The following is a 23,314-nucleotide window of genomic DNA, read 5'->3' as shown; positions in this document are numbered from 1 at the left end:
TTATGTTTAGCATATATAAATATCTATCTGTATTACAAATGAAAGCTGAGAAAATACAAGAACCCAAGTGTGAACAAGCACACATTCCATAATGTCAGGGTGATAATGTCATCATGTACAATGCAGCCTCTGGAACACTGCTGTGCAGCTTGTGAGGATATGGGGGCTAAAAGGCAAATGATGACTCAGTTCTAGAGTTTTATCCTCCCGGCATCTCCTGACCAACCTTTTGAGAACCACTGAGATTGTGGTTTGGTTTTCAGTAGTTGGTAGAGAAATCTGTATTATTGCACAGATAGGTAATAATTTATAGAGAAGTTTTACTGTTCTATGAAATCAGTCCATAACATGAGAAAACAGGCTCAGGAAGGTTAAGTAAAATCGTGACCCTTCAATTACTAAAAACAACTGTATAACCGTTCTCTGTTAATCATGTGCTCTTATCAGTGGTTATAGCAATGACACAGCCATTAACAAGCGATGATGCCATATAATTACCTCTTCCTCCTGTTCTTGATCTGACTCTGATTCCTGGCCACCCCAACATGCCATGCAAGATGAAGAAAGAGAGTAGGAAGAGTAGAGAGTATTTAGAAGAAAAGACAAGACTAAATACCCTAATAACAAACATCAACAGGCAAGCATACAGTTAGCATTTGCATATGTTTTCTTACTAACAGTTTACAGAAGACAAGCACAAAAATTAAAGAAGATTGATTTAAATGCAAACATCTGTAGATTAAAGAGATGAAAGAACCAAAATTATAAATATACTAATCTATTAGGCAAAAGAACTAATATTATAAATGTACTCATTTCAGATATAGGTTACCAGCAGCCACAAAGTGTGACATTTCATGGATTTGATGGCATATGTCTACAGAAATGGTGATGATAATATCTCAGCATAATATCTTGACGCTTTTGAACTGTGGTGTTGGAGAAGACTCTTGAGAGTCCTTGGACAGCAAGGAGATCCAACCAGTCCATCCTAAAGGAAATCAGTCCTGAATATTCATTGGAAGGACTGATGCTGAAGCTGGAACTCCAATACTTTGGCCACCTGATGTGAAGAACGGACTCATTGGAAAAGACCCTGACGCTGGGAAAGATTGAAGGCAGGAGAAGGGGATGACAGAGGATGAGATGGTTGGATGGCATCACCAACTCAATGGACATGAGTTTGAGTAAGCTCTGGGAGTTGGTGATGGACAGGGAAGCCTGGCGTGCTGCAGTTCATGGGGTCGCAAAGAGTTGGACACGACTGAGAGACTGAACTGACTGAACTGAATATCTCAGCCATTACAGATATTGGTTAAACATGGTAAAAGCCACAAAGGAACATGCAGTGAAGATATTTTCAATACACAGGCAATACTTAGGGGTTCTCTTGTAATAAAGAGCTACTCTGTTCTAAAATATATCTAAACTCTACCATGTTTGTCAATTTTTTCTTTTTGCTTTAGTTACTAATTGGAGAGCTGTCCTGGATCATCACTGAATTAATAACTGTGCCTGATATATCTTGACTTAGATACAAAAAGAAATAATGAACTAAATGCTTTCTTTTATAGCATACTGAAAGCTCATCTTAATCAGAGACAAAGCTCATTCATCTTTGCACATCACTCAGATGGATTGCCCCAGAATTTACATATTTCTCTGTGGTTCTTATCTGGCTTTCTGCTTCCGTGATTCAAAAGTGACCAGCACCACAACCCCCAAAGTACATTCTTTACCATTGGAATGCTATTAGATAACGGTTATTTGGGTGCATTCTAATTCTTGTAATAACATGTAAATTTACATATGCAGATTCTGGTATTTAATTTCATTTTTATCATTAAATAAGAATTTAGTGTTAAATATGATGCTACATGGTTTTATGTGAAACATTTCTAATTTGTGAGAATAAATTAATCATGAAAAATGGCGAAAGAAAATAAACAGAAAATGTTCTGTTTCGTGGAGTTAAGATTTAGGCTTTTGAATGTTTCTACCTCTCCTCCTGGGCTTCCCTTGTGGCTCAGCAGATAAAGAATCCGCCTGAAATGAGGGAGACCTGGGTTCTATCCATGGGTTGGGCAGATCCCCTGGAGAAGGGAAAGGCTACCCACTTCAGTATTCTGGCCTGGAGAATTCCATGGACTGTAGTCCATGGGGTCGCAAAGAGTCAGACATGACTGAGCGACTTTCACTTTCACTTTTCACCTCTCCTCCAAGTCTCACCTGCCAGTATCCCACTTCTCGACCTCTAAAATAAATTCTGACAACTTGCTATAACATTCTATAAATTGCCACATGGGAACTTTCCATCAAAAAGGAATACTGGTCAAAATTTTTCAAAAAATAAAAAAAGCTTTTCCCAACATTAATCGATTCTCTTGCCTTCTTTGATTTGATCAGAGTAATCAAGGAATTCTGTAAAGAGGAGAGGTTTGCATAGAAAGAAAATCCTCTAGTAGATTTGGGTCAAGTATTAATTTTCCTTTCAACAATGTTTCAAATCTATTCCTATAACATGTGAGTATTTTGTATACTAATCATGTTAAAATAGTTGAAAAATGAATTTGATGCTCCCCAAATAGTATAGGTTACAAAATGAACACATAATTATTTTAGCAACAAGGTAAAATATCCTGAAGTTGCTTTGAATTTCATAATACATAATCCACCTGTGAACTGGTATTAAACAGAAAGGAATAAACTGATAATGTTTTGGCATGGCCGAAAGCACTACCAGCATAGTGCCAGGAGGGCACATAAAAACAGTAAGGAAGGCAAAGTGAATTATCTCATGTTCAAAATCAGTCCAAAAGGTTACATCTTAGATCGAAATTTCCTCTCTTCCATATCCAATACATACTTACAGAAACTTTTCCATCAAAGTGAATTTAATGCAAAATAAGGCAGAGCTACTTTTTCCCTTACTTAAATGGAAAATCACAAATTGGACAGGGTATCAAAAATGACTATTTACACGGTTACATTCAGTGTCTTTACTTGTATCTATTCTAAAGGATTTGAAGATCAAATCCTCTACAGCCTGAATTGCACTATAGCAGATTATAATACCTTTGTATAAATTGGCAGGGTGATGTTTAAGTTGCAAATAGCTTGGTGCACCAGGCCTCTCGTAGATTTTGGCTCTTTCATAAATGATAGTCGTCCGCAAGGTTCCTGAGTTGTATCACGTACCTTAAACAAGAAAGGCATACATGTTTCACTCACCTGTGACACATACTGTTTACTTTAGTGAGACAACACTCAAAAGAACCAGAGAAAAGTAAAATTCACTTGCTAACGCTAAGTGAGGATTTGGAAGTGTTCCTTTCCCCCTTTCCTATTATCATTTAGAATGATTAAAAAAATCATTCAGCTTTTTAAAAATTGTGGTAAAGTATACATAACATAAAACTGACCATTTCCACTTATATTCTTACCACTGTTATGCATACAACTCAGTGGCATGAAGCTCATTTGCAAAGTTATGTGATTATCACTACTGTGCAAAATTTCCCATCATCCCAAATAGCAACGTTTTACCATTAAGCAATAACTCCCCATTCTCCTCTCCCTCCAGCACCCAGTAACCTCTACTTAACTTTCTGTCCCTATAAATTTGCTTGTTCTAGGTACCTTGTATAGACAGAGTTATACAATCTTTGTTCGTTTGTATCTGTTATTTCAGGTTGCATAATACTATCAAGATTCAATCACATTGCAATATATACCAGAATTTCATTTTTTAAAAGTTGTGTTAAATTGTACATAAAACATCATTTTAACCATTTTTACATGTATAGTTTAGTAGCATTAAGTACATACACATTGTTGTACAATCATTACAACCATTCATCTTCAGAATGTTTTCACCTTCACAGACTGAAACTGTTTCCATAAAACAATAATTTTCCATTCCTTCCTTCCTCCATACCCTGGTAACCACTATTCTATTTTCTGACTAGTTGGCAACTCTAGGTATCTCATATAAGAGGGAACATACAATATTTGTCTCTTGGTGTCTGGCTAATTTTACTCATTTTAAGGCTGAATAATATACATTGTATGCATATATCACATTTTGTATATCCATTCATCTGTTGATGGATATTTGGAATATTTTCACTTTTTGACTATTGGGAATAATGCTGCTATGAACATTGCAAGTAACTGGTTGAGTCCATGCTTTTAATTTTGGGGGAATTGCTGGATGATATGCTAATTATATGTTTTAACTTTTTAAGGAACTGTCATACTATTTTCCACAGTATGGAATGGCTACACCATTTTACATTCCTTTCAGCAATGCATCAGGGCCCCCATTTCTCCATATCCTCACCAATATTTGCTAATTTTTTTTTGTTTTGTTGTGTTTTTGATAATAGCCATCCTAATGAGTACTGAGTGGTATCTCACAGTGGTTTGAATTTGAATTTCTATGCTGTTAAACATCTTTTTATGTGCTTACTGGCCATTTGTGCAACTTCTTTAGAGAAATGTTTAAGTCATTTTCCTATTTTTGTATTTGGTGTCTATAGGATAACTTTTGCCCACTAACAATATCAAATATTAGCATAATTGCATAGCTGTTTATGGTAGATGGATCCACTACCCCTTAGAAGAACCTATCTTTAATCAGGCAAACCACTGAACCAGAAATGGCACAATGAAGGCCTTCAGTAGAGATCTTGAGAAAACAGACATTAAAACTTAAATAGAATTATTATTTCCTTTTATTTCATGAATCTCTCCCTCATACTCATTTTTGTTCTCTTCAGAACTGGTAACTAAAATGCAACTTGCATATGTTACTGACAAATTCCTAACCCAGATTAATATTCTTAAACAGGGACAACAAATTCATGGCACACTGAAGTGTCTCCACAAATGTTTGTTGAATGAATTTATGAAAGTATATCCAGTCTATTGCTCTATCTGGGATAATCTCTTGATAGATTAACTGGGTCTTTTAAGAGCTTTTACTACAAAAATTTGTCACTAAGAACTCTTTTTGGTCTCCACATTTGTGAAGTTCATATATTAAAAAAAATTTAAGCACAAATATTTAAAAGAAATAATAGTCAAAAAAATAAAGAGAGGCTTCTCTTAAAATTTGGAAATGAATGACCAGTTTTCCTAATTAATCAGTTGGTGATGTGTCCCTCATTCTTGGCCTATAACTAAAAATCAAGGTTGAATCTGAAATTTAAAAAAATAGTTTTTAGGAGTTTAAAATTTTATAGAAATATTTTTAAAAAATCATTAGAAATGATTGAAAAGCAAATATTCTCTTCTACCAAAGGAAGTCAAAGCCTTACTTGATGCTGAATAAAATGCATTACCAAATTCTATGTATATATTACCTTGACAAAGAGAGGAAGTCTGTTTTCTTTGAAGGCAAAAAAACTGAATATATGATGCTGGCCACTCTTGGTTAATGGCACCAGGTTGCCAAAACAATCAACATAGATGGGTTTTCCTTCTAGGACCTGATGAAAAGAGAGAAAAAACAAAAAGAATACAATAGCTGAAATTATTACATTACTGGAACAATATGCAGGGCTTTGTTACACTACTTTTTCTTATTTCTTAATTTTCCATCAGTGTGGACCTTTGATATTGAATTCAAGTAACCCAATTTATTGTGATGTCAAAAACAAATATAAATTTATGATTTAAAGACATATTGATTTGGGAAAATAACACAGTACAGGGTTAGACCTGAGTATAGTTAAGATTAAATGCCCCCGTGCATTTGAAGATTTCTGTTACTAGTAAGAGGGGGTGCTGGTACATGCTTGTCATAGATAAGACAAAATGTCAGTCAGAGTTTAAAGATTATTGTATGCACATTTTAAGAATTTTAATGTTTATTAATAATGTGTAATTTTTCCCTTAGTCATCTTTAAAAGAGTCCTCTTATCCCTAATGAATGGGTCCAAACTGGCTAAAAATGGCACATTTTAGACACTGGCCTTCTAACTGATCAAGATGTTGACTGGTCTGTTTTTGATGGCGTTATTTATTAGATGGGCTTCCCTGGTGTCTCAGCATTAAGAACCCATTGGCCAAAGCAGGAGATGCAGGTTCAGTCCCTGGGTTGGGAAGATCCCTTGGAAGAGGAAATGGCTACCCACTCCAGTATTCTTGCCTGGAAAATCCCATGGGCAGAGGAACCTGGACAGCTATATAGTTCATGGGATCACAAAGAGTTGGACACGACTGAGCGACTGAATAACATTTATTAAATACTACTTTCAGTATATTAAAAGAGGTATAAACAACATACTAACATAAATTGGTTTTTCAAACACAGTACCTCCACATCCCTGCTTCTGGCCACCTCAGCAAAGTTTTCTTGTTGTTCCAAGGTCTTATCCACTTTATCATCAGTCATGCAGAAACACCTCAATCTGGCTTCAATGGGGTCATGTGATTTGGCAAACACTACAAATTTGGCCATATATGGCACACAGATAATTTCTCTATACACTTGTGATGCAAAGGTAACAGATTCCTGAATTTGTCGACAATCGATCAGCCAGAACCTATAAAATAACATAAAGTCAGTTATCTGAAATTTAATTACAGTCATCCCTCAGTATCCACGGAGGATTGGTTCTTGGAGCTCCACAGATATCGTGATCCCCAGATGCTCAGGTTCATTTTACAAAAAGGCAGAATACAGGCGGCCCTCTGTATCCATGGACTCCACAACTGCGAAAAAGGGTAGTTACGTGAGAACAAATCAGTTCCTTCAGTACAGTCAGAGTAATCATTACATGCCTCTTGGAAAAAGTGAGAAGCAAGAGAGGGAGATAATGCGAGAAAGCCAAAACAAAGGGAAAGACAGACAGACAGGGAAGGGAGGACATGGAGGAAGACCGATGAGGAGGAGGGACAAGGAGGCACCAGGTGTTCAAGATCGAATACTAAACACTGTGTAACTCTCTCCCTTGGGAAGTCTTCTGAGCACTCAGTCTTCTGAAATACATCTTCAGGGTCTAGAATCCTTTTGTGGTGCACCCTGGTATCATGCCAATATCTTGCTGGATGAGCTTCTATATTCTCTGATCGGCCCTGCTGTTCTTCATTTCAGTTCCTAAAACTCTTTTCAACAAAAGCTACCTAATGTTTCTTCATTTCATCATTCTTTTCCAAAGGACTCATAGTCACCAAGGTTGGATCAACCAACCTACTTTTTAAAAAATCTGCTTTTGCGTCAGAACTCCTGAACATTGCTTAATATAACCCATAGAAGAAATCATTGGCTTTGTGAATAATTTATGATTTCTAGCCTCAGTCAAATCTGTGACATATTTTGGTAAATTTTTTCTCAGATATCGTTTTATACATTATAATAATGTTGCTAAACCTTTACGACACCCCTCAGGCCTTCAGAAAGGTAACTTCACAGAAAAAGCAGTAACTATCAGATGCACATTTTCTTAATTTGCTCTTTATACACATAAAAGATTTACTCCACGTCCTCTCACTTTGAAACCTTCCTCCATCACTGATCCCTCCTTCCTGACTCATTGCTCATAATCTTTAAATGTTTGGAAATTTCCTTATCTTCTTAGTTTTTCTTTCTTAAAGGTTCCTGATCCATCTCTCTTCTTCTACTTTTTAATTGGGATAAAATATGATTTAATTGGCAGCCTCAACTCCAAGAAATGGGCTGTGTGCACTAATGAGCGTATAAAATTTGTCATCTTAACCATTCTTAAGCGCTCAATTCACTGGTATTAAGTACATTTAAAATACTGCATGAAAAAAAAATAAATAAAATACTGCATGACCACAGCCACTCTCCATTTCCAGAAATTTTTCATCATCCCAAACAGAGACACTATACCCATTAGACGATAACTTTGAACTTTACCGTTCACCTCAGTCCCTGGTAAACTGTTAAACTCTGTCTGTATGAACTTGCCTACCCTAGGTACCTCGTTTATGTGGAGACATGCAATATGTGTCCTTTTGGGTCTGGCTTCTTTCATTCACTGTAAAGCGCTGAAGGCAGCACAGCTCTTGGTTCTTGGCAGGCACTCAGTATTACCTCCTTCCTCTTTATACTGATTCAACTATACTTGATTCACTGCTTCTTTGACTGTCTGAAAGAATTATATTATTCCTATAATAAAGTAATAACTCCTGATTTCTTTGTCTCTCCTTTAAGGCCTGCTGTAAATGTTAGCCAACATTCCAGCATTATTTCTGAATTATAGACTCTGTTGCTGCCAGCCTCCAATGCCCATCTGCATCTTGGCTCATGTTACCTTCTTTTCCACTTTTACCTGCCTGTTAGTTTTCTATCTCATGGGCTACCTTCTCTCTGACCACTCTGATGTGAACACCCTTTTTTGAATTTTTCAGTAACTCTTTTGTACCTTTCCATTCAGAACTTGTCGTTTCCTGGCATTAGAGTGGAGATGAGTGAACGGCAGGGCACAGAGACACACAGGACCAGAGACTCACAGCTGAGCTCTCTGGGTGGCTCAGACTACAAACGCGTCACTGCACCCAGCTATTGCTGTGCATTGTTATTCATGCATCTATCGTTTTACTCTCTGAATAAGAATGTAAGCTAACTACTCTCAACTTCAGCTTTCTCATCTTTCAAATGGACATATTGCCTCTTGCTCTTCTTAAGTCCCAAGATTTTATAGTAATCAAATTAAACAAATAGGAAAACACTTGGCAATCCATTAAAGATCAAGCAAATGAGAACTAATAAGTTGAGTTGGTGTACACACATGCAATAAAACTAGACAGCTTAAGCTTTTGAAAGATATGTGACACAAAAAGGATAATATGTAAATATGCTGTGATGCATAAGAGTCACCGAAAACTCTAACCTGTGTAAGCAAACCTTAACATGCTCTGTGGTTTGGTTGGGTACATGAGACAAGTGCTCGGGCCTGGTGCACTGGGAAGACCCAGAGGGATCGGGTGGAGAGGGAGGTGGGAGGGGGGACTGGGATGGGGAATACAAGTAAATCCAGGGCTAATTCATATCAATGTATAACAAAAACTACTGTAATGATGTAAAGTAATTAGCCTCCAACTAATAAAAATTAAAAAAAAAAAAAAAAGAAAAAAAAAAGAAAAAAAACAGTTCAGGCTGTTTTGTTGACAGCAGGAAACCCATCATTCCTAAGTCCTTCAGGACTGGAAAAATTAGCTGTGGCTGTTAAAACCAGAGTCTGGGTCATACGGTAATAGCTGGCAATAATTTATTTTCTTTAGATTTTAATCTGAATGGCTGTACTTCATACTTCATTAATGCATTATCACTATTACATTTACTGGCGAGTCTGGTTTAAGACACGAAAGTAAATGCAGACCATATTTACAATCAAACCAAAAAAAAAAAATTACTTTTAAAGAATGTATGAAACAAAGTAAAACAAAAGACATTTGGGCACACAATTTCAGTGGTTCTTCTGTGCAGTATAACCATACCTGGCAGACACATTGGTTGTAAAGGAAACACATTCATTGACAAATGTTAATGGCGTAGTTCCTGTAATATCTTCCCACTGAGCAGGGGTGGTTCCACCTGAAATAACATGATTGTTGAAAAAAAATTAGGCAGAACTCCAAACTCTGTGTTATAAAATAAAGGCTTTGTGGTTCTGGCTTCTGGCTATGTTCATTCACTCTTCAAGATGACACCCTGGAAACAAAATGACTGAAAACTACATGCTAAAAAAATGATACACTGAAAACAAACATTAACACCACATTTCACGGAACTAAATTTAAGGGAGGGCATTTGAATAACTGCTTCAAATTACTAGGTGTTCTTTTCTCTCCCTGACATTCTAAAGTTTTGTATTGTAATTGCTAGTTTCTGAAGATAATTTTGAATTGTATTCAGTTGATGATTTTAAAAGATCCTTCGACTAACCAAGGAGTTGAATGCTTTGTTAAAACAAAAATCCAAATATTCTTTCACTTGATATTTTAGGCAAGTATTTTCAAGAAACAAAATTTTCTTTCAATTTGCAGTTGAAAGTTGGCAAAAATCCTTGGAAAATATTAAAAGCTCAGTACATATTGCAAAGTGAAAGACCAAATGACTGAATGCCTCTGTACACAGACACATCACTCTGGAGGGTGATGCTGACTTTCATTTCTACTGAGAAATTAAGTTGGCATAAATAAGGACAAAACTGTCTTCAGGCATTGCAGGAGAAATATACGTTTGAGAAGAGAACAAATTTTGACTCTAAGGTTTCTTAAAGAAGGGAATGAGTTATCAAAGTTCCTTATTCTAGGAGGCATAAAATACACATTCTAAACAGAATTCTACAATAGAGCAAAACACAACAATCCAAAAATCTATTAATGTATTTGTAAAAATTAACAAGTAAATTTAAGGAATTGTTTAGAACAAATCCATTCCAAGACAGAGGCCCAGAATAACTAGACTAGATGGTGTCAAGGCCCAGGTGGTATCTTCATTTGATCATCTAGAGTGGCAGGATGTGCCACAGACATTTTTCAATCTGACTTGTTTTGCATCCATGTTGCTACATAGCATATTATAGGATGATTAATCATATACACATGAACCAAAAAGTATGGGAATGCTATGTAATAAGCAGAAATGAGTAACTGGGAGAGGCCCTAAGTGAAGCATAAGATTTCGCACTACTTTCATCTTAGTGCATGTATTTTCTTTTATTATTTTTGCTTGTTTTGGTTTTGAGTGTCTTTTTTTTTTTTGTGGTCATGCCATGTGGTATGTGGGACCTTGGTTCCCCAACCATGGATCAAACCTAAGCCCTCTACACTGGAAGCACAGTCTTAACCACTAGACCACCAGGGAAACACCCGTGTATTTTAAAATTATGTCATATTATTAAACTTATGGGGTAAACTCTCAATAGTTTGCTATCAAGAGTACAGAAAAAAATACTGATAAGAAGGAAGAATGAAGAGAGAGGATAAAAGAAGGGCTAACACTCCTGCTAAAATGAGGAGAAATGAAAAGAAAATCCAATAATACTGAAGCAGATATGGTTATTATTCCTACTAAAAACAGTATGAATGTTTACTGAATGCTAGTACCATGAAGTTTTTGTTAAATGGGGAAATTCTCAATTGTGTAGTTCTAACACAGGTTACTTGTGTGGGTTTTTTTTAATCTCTCACCATCTGTGGTATTATTGGTCAGAGACAACCAGTGTCCTGGGAATATCCTTCTGGAGTTTGATGGTTAACTGAAAGCTATTAGGCTAAAATCCTTCCTTTTTCCAAAGTTAGTCAACAGATTAATGATAAAGTCATAACCAATTCCTGGGCAGAAAAGTTTGAAATAGTTGGTATAATTATTCAAGATATTTAGTTTGCAACAGGCATAAGATGATGCCTTCAATGAAGTCTGAAAGTTTGGGTTTAGAGGTACATGGACTTGGATTTGAATCCCAACTCTGTCAGATATTTACAGTATCAGTTCAGTTTAGTCGCTCAGTCAGGTCCAACTCTTTGTGACCCCATGAACTGCAGCACGACAGGCCTCCCTGTCCATCACCAACTGCTGGAGTTTACTCCAACTCATGTCCATTGAGTCGGTGATGCCATTCAACTATCTCATCCTCTGTCGTCCCCTTCTCCTCCTGCCTTCAATCTTTCCCAGCATCAGGGTCTTTTCCAATGAGTCAGCTTCACATCAGGTGGCCAAAATATTGGAGTTTCAGCTTCAACATCAGTCCTTCCAAAGAACACCCAGGATTGATCTCCTTTAGGATGGACTGGTTGGATCTACAGTTCAAAAGCATCAATTCTTTGGTGCTCGCTCAGCTTTCTTCACCGTCCAACTCTCACATTCATACATGACCACTGGAAAAACCATAGCCTTGACTAGACGGACCTTTGTTGGCAAAGTAATGTCGCTGCTTTTTAACATGCTGTCTAGGTTGGTCATAACTTTTCTTCCAAGGAGTAAGGGTTAGGGTTCAGAGGGCAGACAAACTGAAACCACGATCACAGACAACTAGGCAATCTGATCACAGGATCACAGCCTTGTCTAACTCAATGAAATTAAGCCATGCCGTGTGGGGCCACCCAAGATGGACGGGTCATGGTGGAGAGGCCTGACAGAATGTGGTCCACTGGAGAAGGGAATAGCAAACCACTTCACTATTCTTGCCTTGAGAACCCCATGAACAGTATTTACAGTATAATCTCAGGCAAATTATAAAGAAACTTCTCTCAGTCTCGATTTCCTTTCTAGTATAAGGGGGTTATAGTTTTCTCAGAGGGCTACTTTGGAGATAAAAATGACAATGTGTATGAAGTGTCTAAATGTCTGGCATCAGGCTTTATTTAGAAAATATCAGTTCACTTCCTATCCCCTTTCACTTCCCTAGTTAGTGTGCTTTTCCTGAACTAACGCATATTAATAAGGTGCAGGCATCTTATGACAAAGGTAATTTAGTATTTACAATCTAAATTTCTTCTTCCGGAACTTTCTATTACTAACACAATAGTCCTCTGTGGCTCACCTGTGATGCTGCATAGTAATCTTAAGGTTGGTGCATCTCCCCCAAAACCATTCAACATGACATCACTTGAAGCTTTGGGGACAGGAATGGTCATGGTAATTGGCTTGTGAAATTTTCTTCTTCTAGGTTCCAAAGTGACTATAGGGCTGAAGGTAGCTTTGTTGCCCAGAATCTTCTTAACCAACTCACTGTGCATAGGTTGAGCCTTTTAAAAGAAAGGAAAAATATTAAACAATACATCATTATATTCCATGTCAAATTTCTTAACACATTGTTTTTTATTTCATAAATCAGTTTTGTGTCTTCAAATAGGGCAACTGTAATTTCCTACTGTTACCAAACACTCATACAAAACTTTATGACACTGATGACTTCTGAGGGCAGCTTTTGCTCACCCAGGAATAATTTGATTCTTTAGACATTTAATTCTCTTTTGAAAAGCTGATTTTGAATTGCTGGAATAAAATCCATGCTAGAAGCCTTTAAGCTGCCTCTTGGTGTGGGCGTACCTGTAGGCCAACACGGATCCGCTTCGTTAGCGCCCCCTCGGGGAAGACGGCCTGCACCTGGGGCACCACGGTGCTGCTCAGGACGCCTCCCTCTGGGCCAATGAGGTTGCTGTCCTGCTTGATGCGAGACACCACCGCAAAGTATTGTGGGAAGTCGCGGGTGATGATGCGGCAGATCCGTTTCTTTTCTAGGTCTTCCGGACTATCCAGCACTGAGACAAGAAATGACCCATCTTCATAGAGCAAGGATTCACTTTTGAAAGCATTCTAGCAAACTCACTGGCGTAGTTAACACTGAACAGATGTGGCAGCAAAAACCTTCTATTTTAAATAATAGGAAAATTTAAAAAGCAAGGCTATCTTAACAATACCAGAATCCCTCAAGACCTGACAGCATTTGCTTGGCACATTTTCTCTCTTTGTGAAAACTAGGTCTTTTCCAGGGCACTGTGAAACAAAAGCATCTACTTCCAGAGGGAGTTTGAGGGCAATGAACCGAACCTGTCCTATTTTTGGCTCAACGTGATGAAGAGGAAATTGATTAAGGGGGCTCCGTTTCTTTGCAAATTTCAAAGTTAGTTCAAAACCAGTTATTAGTGGTTTTAAGAAGTAATATGGTCCTTTTGGTTCTCAGGGGAGTAGTGCAGGAATAAAATCTGTCTTAGAAGGGTAAGATTTGTATCAGTGTGTTCATTCCAGTGGCATGGTTGTCTCTGAGATAATCACTGTGGATATTTTTAAAAGATCATGATTGCAAATTTAGGGTTTCAATATTCCCCTGAAATCATGAACTTACCAAGCAGATCATCTAACATCAGGAGGATGGGATAATGGACTCTTGATAAATTGCATTAGTGTAGATATGTAGGGCAATACAGTAAACTCAACTGGTTACAAATTTGAAAATTTGAACTAAGTAGATTATTGAATTTTAAGGGATTACAGAAAGCTATTCATTTTTAGAAAGCATTTTACAATTCTTACAGAGGCATGAACAGCAACTGTGTTTTTCTTGACTCTTGAATATAGCTAGATAGCAAAAGTCAGAAGTCCCAGGATCTGATCATTCATGACTGAAGACTAATACATTGGCAATTACTAGCATATACTTAGGAAAGAACAGGTTTTCACAGAACAAACATAACTAACATAAAAATATACAAATTCAATTTGGTTTCAAAATGAGCCTTTTACTTATGTAAAAGTTATGAGTGGGTCCCCATCTAAGGACAACATGGCAGTGTTAGTAACAGGTAAATATATCAGACAGAAATGTCCTAAACTCAATGCAAGCAAAAGAAATGGTTCCCAGGAGCAGAAGCAGCTAAATACAGCACAGAACAAGCTTTATCAGTAAAAATCCTGATCTTTTCATCTTAACTGGAAAATACTGACCCACACATCTAGAAGGCATAATTTCCTCTTCCGTGGGCTCTCTTACTAAATCTCAGCAGGGTACAGGAAGAAACTTTAAAGCGTCAGGCTACACTTGACTATCCATGAGCCTCACATGAAGCTACAGCCAGTGGTCCTGGAAGACTGACAAAATCTGACGAACAGCCACACACTTGTGTGCCCAGGTCGGTGCAAATTTTGGTATGTTTTTTCGCACTTGGGCAAAAAATCGTGCCTATTTGTGTAGTCACGTAAAGTGGAACATACCTCTGGTTATCAGGACTGACACCTCATCTCTGTCCAACCTCAGGAGGCCTAAGAAAGAGCACCCCCCTCTAGGCAAACTAATGTATTTCAACCTGAGGGTAATTGGCCTAGGCTGGGATTTGGGATTTACAGAAACTAAAGCCCTAGTGAAAAATACGTTCCTTAACTGTATGTGTCAGTGTGCATATGAAATTCAACCCTAGCTAACTCTCTGTTTAAATTAAGTGTAAACTGTAAGTGAACTTAATTTTCCTAACTCCTTAATAGAAAGTTAAAAGTATTATTCTAGTGAGAAGTTGCTATATAATACAGAGAGCCCAGCCTGGTGCTCCGTGATGATCTAGAGGGATGGAATGGGGGGAGGGGAGGGAGGCATACAGAGAGATAAAGGACTTCTCAGGTGGTGGTCAAGAACCTGCCTGCCAATGCAGGAGAAGTAAGAGGTGTGGGTTCAGTTCCTGGGTTGGGAAGATTCCCTGGAGAATGAAATGGCAATCCTCCATTATTCTTGCCTAGAGAATAATGGACTCCAGTATTCTTGCCTGGGGAATCCCATGGAGAGAGGAGTTTGGTGGGCTACCGTCCACAGGGTTGCAAAGAGTTAGACATGATTAAAACAACTTAGCACACACAGTGTAATTATGGCTGATCTGCATTGTTACATGGCAGAAAACAATACAACATTGTAAAGCAATTTCCGTCCAATTAAAAAATAAGTTAACAAAAGAAAAAATTACATTATCCTATAATGTAGTAGTTATGGGTATATGTAAGTCTTCCTATAGAAAAGCTTAGCACTTTTTATCAATGCCTTAAATATCTACATGTTCAGGTTAGGTATTTTAAAAAATCATGGATATATTATCCAGTATCTATCCATTTTGTTATGAAACAGCATCTATTCTATTTGATATTTTAGAAAAGTTTGCACAAAAGATAGAGATGGGGCTGTATTTCTTTATTAACCTAAGATATTTACTATTAAAGAATTTCATTTTCCTGAATGCAACAAAAATAAGACTAGGCAAATATACTGTGCACTCCAATGCATCACCATGGGAATATACCAGAACACTCTGTTGTTGTTGTTTAGTCACTAAATCATGTCCAACTCTTTTGTAACCCCATGGACTGTAGCCTGCCAGGCTTCTACATCCATGGAATTTCTCAGGCAAGAACACTGGAGTGGGTTGCTATTTCCTTCTTCAGGGGACCTTCCCAACCCAGGGATCAAAGCCACATCTCCTGCATTGGCAGGTGGATTCTTTCCCACTGAGTCACTGGTGCCAAACAAGCTAATGCTCAAAAACCCAGACTTCTTGTTTGGCACGTGCAATAACCTGGTATTTCCTTCATCACAACCTACCGTCAACAGGCAGGCTTTACTGTGCAAGCGTCAGCTGAGAAGACCCAAATTGGATTAGGTCACACACACACACACACCCCCTGGGATATAAAGAAATGCACCATTATCATGCCTCCACTTCGGAGTCCTTTTAAACCTTCAGTATGAAGTACCTTCATCCATGCCATTCAGGATTTCATTCAGCTCATCCTCCGTGTATTCACAGTAATGCTCTTTCCAGCTGTCCCCGTTCTCACTGCGCAGGACCACCAGCTCCCTCTCCTTTCCTCGCAGGGCAGCGAAATGAGGGATCTCCACGATCACAGGCCTGACACAGCAAGGCAGAACACTCAGTGTGGACAGGAGCTAACCACCAGCAAGACAAGCACCTCGACTGTCTGTCGCAAAGTGACCTGGAATTCTTCTCCTTCTGGGGACAGGGGCAGAGCGGGGCCATCCTCTGGAGCCCTGCCGCTAGCAGACAGTCCCACAGTAGCTAGCACTCCACCTCGGGGGCACCAGTCCTCGGGGGCCATGCTGCTACCTTAAGCCAATGATGTCTCCCTGTGAGTGCATGTGGCATTCTGGAACTTCTCCTTTGATAAACGTAAGGATAACACATTTAACTAAAAGAAATGTACATGCATATCTATGAGGTATGCCAGTCTTTTAAAATGTTTTCTGCAAGGTGCAAAATGACAAAATGGTTTAAGAGGGAAAAATGGCTCATACACTGTGTAATTTCATGTGCTGATAAATGAGGAGATGTCAGAAGAGTCAACTACTTCAGAACTCAGAGACATGCACTCAAGGACTCTTTCTGTCTATTTCCTCCATTCAAGGAAACAATAGGCATGTGTACACAGCATGGTCGTAAAGGAGCACCTCGGCAGGCAGCCAGGTTGCGTCCATGCCTATTATATTCAGGATCCAGAACATGCACTGCCCTACTAGGTTTCGGTCACATTCACTCTCAAAATCCAGAGAGGCTTTTGATTTTTTCTCAGTCCAGGTTGCTTTGATACAGACTCCGAATTTATCATAACAACATCATAACTAGCACATAGTACAACTAGGCAGATCTCATGCTTGAAACGAAAATGAAGGTCACAGCACTTTAAGGGAAAAGATATAAAAACATCACTCAAAAATAAAAGTCACATACCACAAGGGTCAGAAATGGTCCACTAAAGATAGGTTGTACAGAGTTTAAATCATAGAGAGGGACATGTCATGGGCACAATGACAAAAAGAGAAATCATATTGCAGAAGGAGCAGAAGAATGGGGGCCCGCAGCCATCGATTTGTTTTAAGTCACTCCTACCCAAGGAATTTGGTTCCAGGAGGCCCCAGCTGAAGGATGCGGCTGACCAAACTTTCTCCCTCATTAAGTGGGGGAGGAGCCGTTGGCAGGTGAAGTTTACTGAGTACATCCAAAGCAGCAGTGAAAGAAAGAACATAGGTAAGCTTCAGGTGTTGTTTTCCACAGAACCCCAGCGTCACCAGCTGCTGAACAGAGTGAAGTTTGGTTTCACACTGCGTTTGGTTCTGCCCCCTCCATTGGTCACAAAGAGCGAGAAGAGAGACCCAGAGTGTACAATGGAGGCGCGTGGAAGGAGGGCGCTTGGGGGTCAGATCTATTCCTGCTTAGGTTCACCGCCAGGGCATGAGCCAAAAAAAAAAAAATATGCTCCACAGGAAAGACAAAGCTGTTGGGAATACAATAAAAACTCTGACTCCATAATGAGGCCAGAAGTTTTCATGGGTATTTCTCAACAGATTTGACAATTATTAAAAAACCTACAACTATCTGTCCATGAGGAAGGAGAAAGGACCTGGTACAGAATATGAAAGGAATCACTGGGGAATTATTCCAACCATAATGGAGTTTTCTGATGCAACCCAGAACTTCACAGGCTCCTTCTAAATCTCTGGTCTGTCTCATAGGAGGACATGGGAGGTAGTTTCCATAACTGGGAAATACATACACACACCTTTTCAGGTGTGAACATAATTTGGAACAACCTGTTAATAGTTTGCTCCAAATTACGAGGCTTTAGAACATTTCCTGGGTTCTAAAGTAAGAAATCCTCTCCCCAGTATGACACTAGCAAAGCAAAAGAGTTCATAATTAACAGGATTTTCTCCCAGCTTTTTAGCACAAAGACTTTATATAACAAGACTTAAATACAACCGATTTGTTTCAAAATGTTTTGAAACTTGCCCCCTCCAAAACTTCGTTTTGTCAGTTTTCAGCAGGTGCTCCCTTTTCTTGGCATACTGAGACACCAGGTAATATAGCAGCAGCAGTACAAATAGAAGAAAAGCTTATTTCTGCTCAAAACTGCTAAAATGAGCATGGTGAAAGTCATTCTTGATTTTGTCCTCTTAATGAAATCTATGCCAAATAAAACTGCCAGGATAATTTTTAACTCATGGTAGCAATTTTGATAACAGAAAAGACAAATCACATAGATTAAATTTTTGTATGTTCTATAAAGAACACTGCTCTCCAAAGCGAAGATGATGACTGTTGTAACTATACAAGATGCCAAGTTTATGTTCAGAACAGACTAGTACAGTCGACCCTTGAACAACGAGGCAGGTCCATTTGATTTTTTTCAATGGCAACTATTTCAGAACCACGTGGTCTGTCAGGGGCTGCTGGAGCCACAGACGCACCACCTGGGATGTGGAGGAGCCTCTTACAGGCAGACCCAACCCTCAGGTGTTTGCAAAGCTTCGACTGTGTAGGGGGCAGTCAGCACCTCTAACCCCTGCCTTGTTCAAGGGCCAACTGTATTTTTTCCCTACGACCTTCCCACTTAAATTCAGATTAAAAAATACCTACCATCAACCAAAGTATGATTATTCATAGTGGAAGCCTGGCAGCTACCATCACATCCAAAGGGAAAGAGTAATAATCAACCTGAATGCTTAACCCATTAATGCCTTAAAACAAGAGGCATTTAAGTGCGGTCAAACATTGAGGCATTACTTTCAATTCTTAAAAAATTTCATAGGGGCCAATCTTCTCCCAAAAGTTTGACGTACCTTTTTCCACTCCATCCTAGTGATTTCATGTAGAGGACAAGCTCACCAGTGACTAACTGGGAGGTTTATCAGAAGCCCTTACCCAAGGAACTGAGCGCCAGAGGGTCCGACTTCAATCAGACGACTGGCCAGGCCCTCTCCTTCCACCATGGGAGGCATCGTCGCCAGTCTATGGCGTTTGACCAGTCGGCAGGTGACTCGTGTTGGGGCAGTACATTTCCGAGGCGGAATAATGATGCGGAGCCCGTTGTGTCTGCATCCTCGCATGGCACCACCTCGGGCATCCACCATAAAACTAACCAGGAAACTAAAAATCAAAATGGAAGATTAGATGGTGTTTTGAAATATCGAAGGCAGATAAACAAGCTTTGTCAAGTTAGCTTTTTTCCATAATGCTCTGTTCTTAAAACATTTCTTATTTATATGCATGGTGGCCAAAAACATGCCCTTAAAAAGTAATTTTACTTTATACCAGTGCCTTTATTTCAGTTTGGTTGCTGTTTTAATTTCTGTATATTTTGATTTGTTACTAAAGAACAGTTCTGCTCCTAATCTGACAATGGTGATATTAAACATGAACTTGTAGATTAAAAATACATCCAACTGACTTAGAAAGTGGAATGAAATTACATAAAGAATATGAGTCTCCTTTTGTTATAAATGCAGAGGCATTTGCTTCCTTCTATATGTGTCTTGAAAAATCCATAGTTTGAAATAATATAAAGATGGAGCAGAGAGGAAAGACTAAATTGTAGCTTTTCTAAGTTAACTCAACTTGACTTTCAAAAATTACATTATGTCCAGATTATTTTAGTATAATTCTATGACTTAAGAAAAATTCACAGGCTTTCTCTCAAGACCAAACCCATGTATATGCATCCTGCTACAACACTGTCATACCCAGGGTGCAGGTTTTTAACTGATTACATTCTAAAAAAGAGGAAAACCAAAATAATCAAATGCTTTGGAAAGAGCACAATTACTGATTCAAAGGTGCTTTTTCACTTCTTAGGTGGAAATATCTCTTCTATATCATTTTAATTGATAGGGTAGACAGAAAACAAGATTATCAATCCCCTCTGCTCTGGGTTTTGAGGCGGAAATCCTGGGCTCATGATAATGGAAGACATCTGTGCATCATGATTTTCCCCAAATTATAAAAAATTGAACATGGAAAATCATAGCTAGTAATTCAGAAATGTAAAGGCATCTCTTCTTTTGCTTCTTTTCTGCCAACCTAATTGTTCATGAATAAGGGAATAATGATCCAAGGTGATTTGGCTTGTTTATTTTAACTGTACCAAGAGAAAGCGTTTGTCTCAATTTTGAAGTTGGTTCCTTCAGGATGTTTCTGCAGCTTAGTTTGAGTTCATCTCACTAGGTTAGTATAAAACTCAAAGTCTGGGAGGCACTCACTTTGTCAAGGAGGAAAAAATTAAACCAGGCAATCTGATGGTCATATACATATACACAAAGACACACACAAATAATGTGCACACCCTCTCACAAATAGCATTACTGTCTTTCCCAATTCTCCTTGCATTTGCAAGAATTTTATACCAAAACAGAAAGAGGAGAGCAGCACATAGGTGTAGTAAGATCTACTGACAGCTTAACCAGCAGACAACTGTACCAGATTCATCACACTCAGATATTACATCCATAACAAACATGTAAAACATTTGAAAGGTATTTCATTAAAGTAAGTTATGGGATAGAAACACAATATATTTGTGTTATTTTTAAATAAGTGAAGGAAAAATATCTTAGCATCCTCTTCATAGCAGAACACAGCTATTAAGCATGCTATTAAACAGAACCCCTGTTGCTAGTAATGCAGATGTCTGTGAAGGACTCAGAGTGCCTATCTGAAGCAGGTCACGCAGAACGAGACCAAGAGAAGAGGTCTCACACTTCTTTCCCCTTGCAGGAGCCAGTCTAGACCTACCAGTTCAAACCCACTCCTCTCAGTTTTTAGTATGGGGCACAAACTGGGGAGTATAAGCAACAGGTCAGTTCTGAAGTATGGATGTTTCTGGTCTTTATCAAAATACAATGAGAAAATGTGGGCTGCTTTTCTTATTACTATTATTTAAGTAAGAATTCTTAAATTATTTTCTATTTGCTTTTTAAAATGCACTATCACTCAAAAGAATGAAAGAACTGGTAAAACGTCTAGATGACTATAAAGGTTTCTTTTCCATTTTATTATTTTCGTTTGACTATGATATTTATGTTGATTTTTATAAAAACTGGAAAAAAATGACTGAAGTTTCAACCGGTGCTATTTCAAACTCATTGCTGTATTTCTGACTTTCTCTACTTTCTTTGATTTCTTTTTCATCTTTTGATTACTAGCACCCTTGATGAAGAACAGGGACTCAAACTAGTAAGGAATTATTATAATACATCTGATTAATATTATCAATATCCAATACTATCTGTATTTTTTTAAAGCATTCAGGGTGTTTCCCCATTCATGGTACATGCTATTAGATTTTCACTATATTTGTTCCGGTAATGGTTTGCAGCGTATATATTCCATTTAGAGTATCTTCTAGTGGTGCATTCTATAAGGAGTGAATTGAAGTAGCTATATACTTGGCTGTAACAATGTCTAAGCACCTACATGTTTGATTACTTTCTCTGATTTCTATGTTACTGACTTTCTTTTAAAATTTTCTTTTGTTCTCATTCACCCCATAATTCCCATGCTGCTTTTCATGTCACATTTTTCACACTTCTTGAAAGTGCCAGGTGCTCTGCTAGGAACTGAGCAAGGATACAGAAAGTAAAGACATAGTCACTGCTGCCAAGATGCCCACAGTCTAAGGCCCACATGTCACAGGATGATCTCACTCACTCGGAATCACTTACTCTCCTGGCCAAGGAGAGATGACCCAAACCACACATAGGACCATCAGTGTCGCAATGGCAGTGACCTCGTGCTCTGTATTTCTTCCCGTGTCCCAAGTGCCTAGTGCAATGTGAATGGGGCACATAGTAGGCAGTTAATAGGTAACTGCTTAATAGTGAATGAATGGAAGAGTGAAAAGGGTTTGTGAGAAGCTGTATATATTTGTTTCTAATTGAGAAGAAGGCTAAAGTAGAAGGTTATTTAATTCTTTGATTCCTTGACAACCAATCCAGCCAGACCTCATTCAAATTACTACACTCAGACACTTCAGCTCATAAAATAGCTAAATAGTTGAGAAGGATTGTCTTCAATATTAAATATCCCTCTACAGACATTTCCCTGCTTGAAAATGAGAGAGTGAGTATATTTATTTCCCTTGATAGAGGATTAGTAGAAAATGAGAGTAAGCAAGAACCCAACAGTTTGGATACACCAAAGTAATGATTTTGTTAGGAGTGAAAACTATATGAAGAAGACCAAAGACTGGGATGTAAAAGGGCCTAAAGACTGAAGCTGCAGTAGATAAATTTAACTACATACATCTTGGTGTCATCATAGATCTAGAAAATTACATTTAAGTATTGCACCAGAACACCAAGCAAATTTGAAAAATTAAAGAGGCAATGTGTCTAATTCAGAGAAAATTTCCAACAAAAACAAGCTTTTGTGTCTTTATGAAATAACTAAAGGCAGTGCAATAGACTAATAAATAGCAACAAGCTCTATTGAGGGAATTATTAGAGGAGAGAGGGAGAGAGAGATGAAGGAAGAGAGGGGCAGGCAGATAGAGAAGAAAGTAAATCAGAAAGATATCAAGGAAGAAACAAAAGGATGGGAAGTCATGAAAGAGCTAAATATTGATAGTCAAAATGAATAAAAATGTTTACAAATTTAGTAAGAAAATACTCTAAGCAAATCAGACTCAAATAGTGTAACTGAAGATGCTGCTTAAATAGTGAATGATGGAAGAATGAAAAAGGTAAGTTGTGAGAAGCTATATATATTTATTTCTAACTGAAAAGAAGGCTAAAGTAGAAATTTATTTAACACCCGTCAAACACCCATCAGATCTCATTAGAGTAAACAACTAATTAAAAAGCTGACTATGCAGAATTATATGTAAAAGTCTGTTCTTCAACTAAGAGAGAATAAGAGAAATAACTATTCAATTTTTTTTTCTAGGTACTGATGAGAAGTCTTTTGATAAAAGTCAACATGCTGATCAATTAATCCAACATAAAAGCTTATAAATATAAAATTGGCTTATATATAAATTGTTTATATATAAAATTGTTTATGTATAAAT

At 38.0% G+C, this 23,314-nt stretch overlaps 1 protein-coding gene across 48 annotated transcripts in view; it reads right to left on the bottom strand.

Annotated features, from left to right (window-relative positions):
* Positions 1-23,314, bottom strand: part of ANK2 (ankyrin 2) — a 687,657-nt gene that overhangs the window by 35,322 nt on the left and 629,021 nt on the right. For 22 of the 48 annotated variants that reach the window (XM_070452307.1, XM_070452311.1, XM_070452318.1 and 19 more), the window contains 10 exons: positions 19,174-19,398; positions 17,362-17,460; positions 16,211-16,365; positions 13,031-13,242; positions 12,522-12,726; positions 9,472-9,568; positions 6,323-6,551; positions 5,367-5,492; positions 3,076-3,198; positions 499-531 (listed from right to left, as the gene is read on the bottom strand). In XM_070452307.1, the coding sequence (XP_070308408.1) occupies positions 499-531; positions 3,076-3,198; positions 5,367-5,492; positions 6,323-6,551; positions 9,472-9,568; positions 12,522-12,726; positions 13,031-13,242; positions 16,211-16,365; positions 17,362-17,460; positions 19,174-19,398 (1,504 nt within the window). The remainder of the gene's footprint in view (positions 1-498; positions 532-3,075; positions 3,199-5,366; positions 5,493-6,322; positions 6,552-9,471; positions 9,569-12,521; positions 12,727-13,030; positions 13,243-16,210; positions 16,366-17,361; positions 17,461-19,173; positions 19,399-23,314) is intronic. The other 26 variants (XM_070452319.1, XM_070452327.1, XM_070452340.1 and 23 more) reach the window with 3 other exon arrangements.

Source organism: Odocoileus virginianus, chromosome 21 (genome assembly GCF_023699985.2).
Source record: "Odocoileus virginianus isolate 20LAN1187 ecotype Illinois chromosome 21, Ovbor_1.2, whole genome shotgun sequence".
Classification (NCBI taxonomy): domain Eukaryota; kingdom Metazoa; phylum Chordata; class Mammalia; order Artiodactyla; family Cervidae; genus Odocoileus; species Odocoileus virginianus.
Note: the sequence above shows the minus strand (reverse complement) of the source record. Positions and strands in the feature narration are given on the sequence as shown.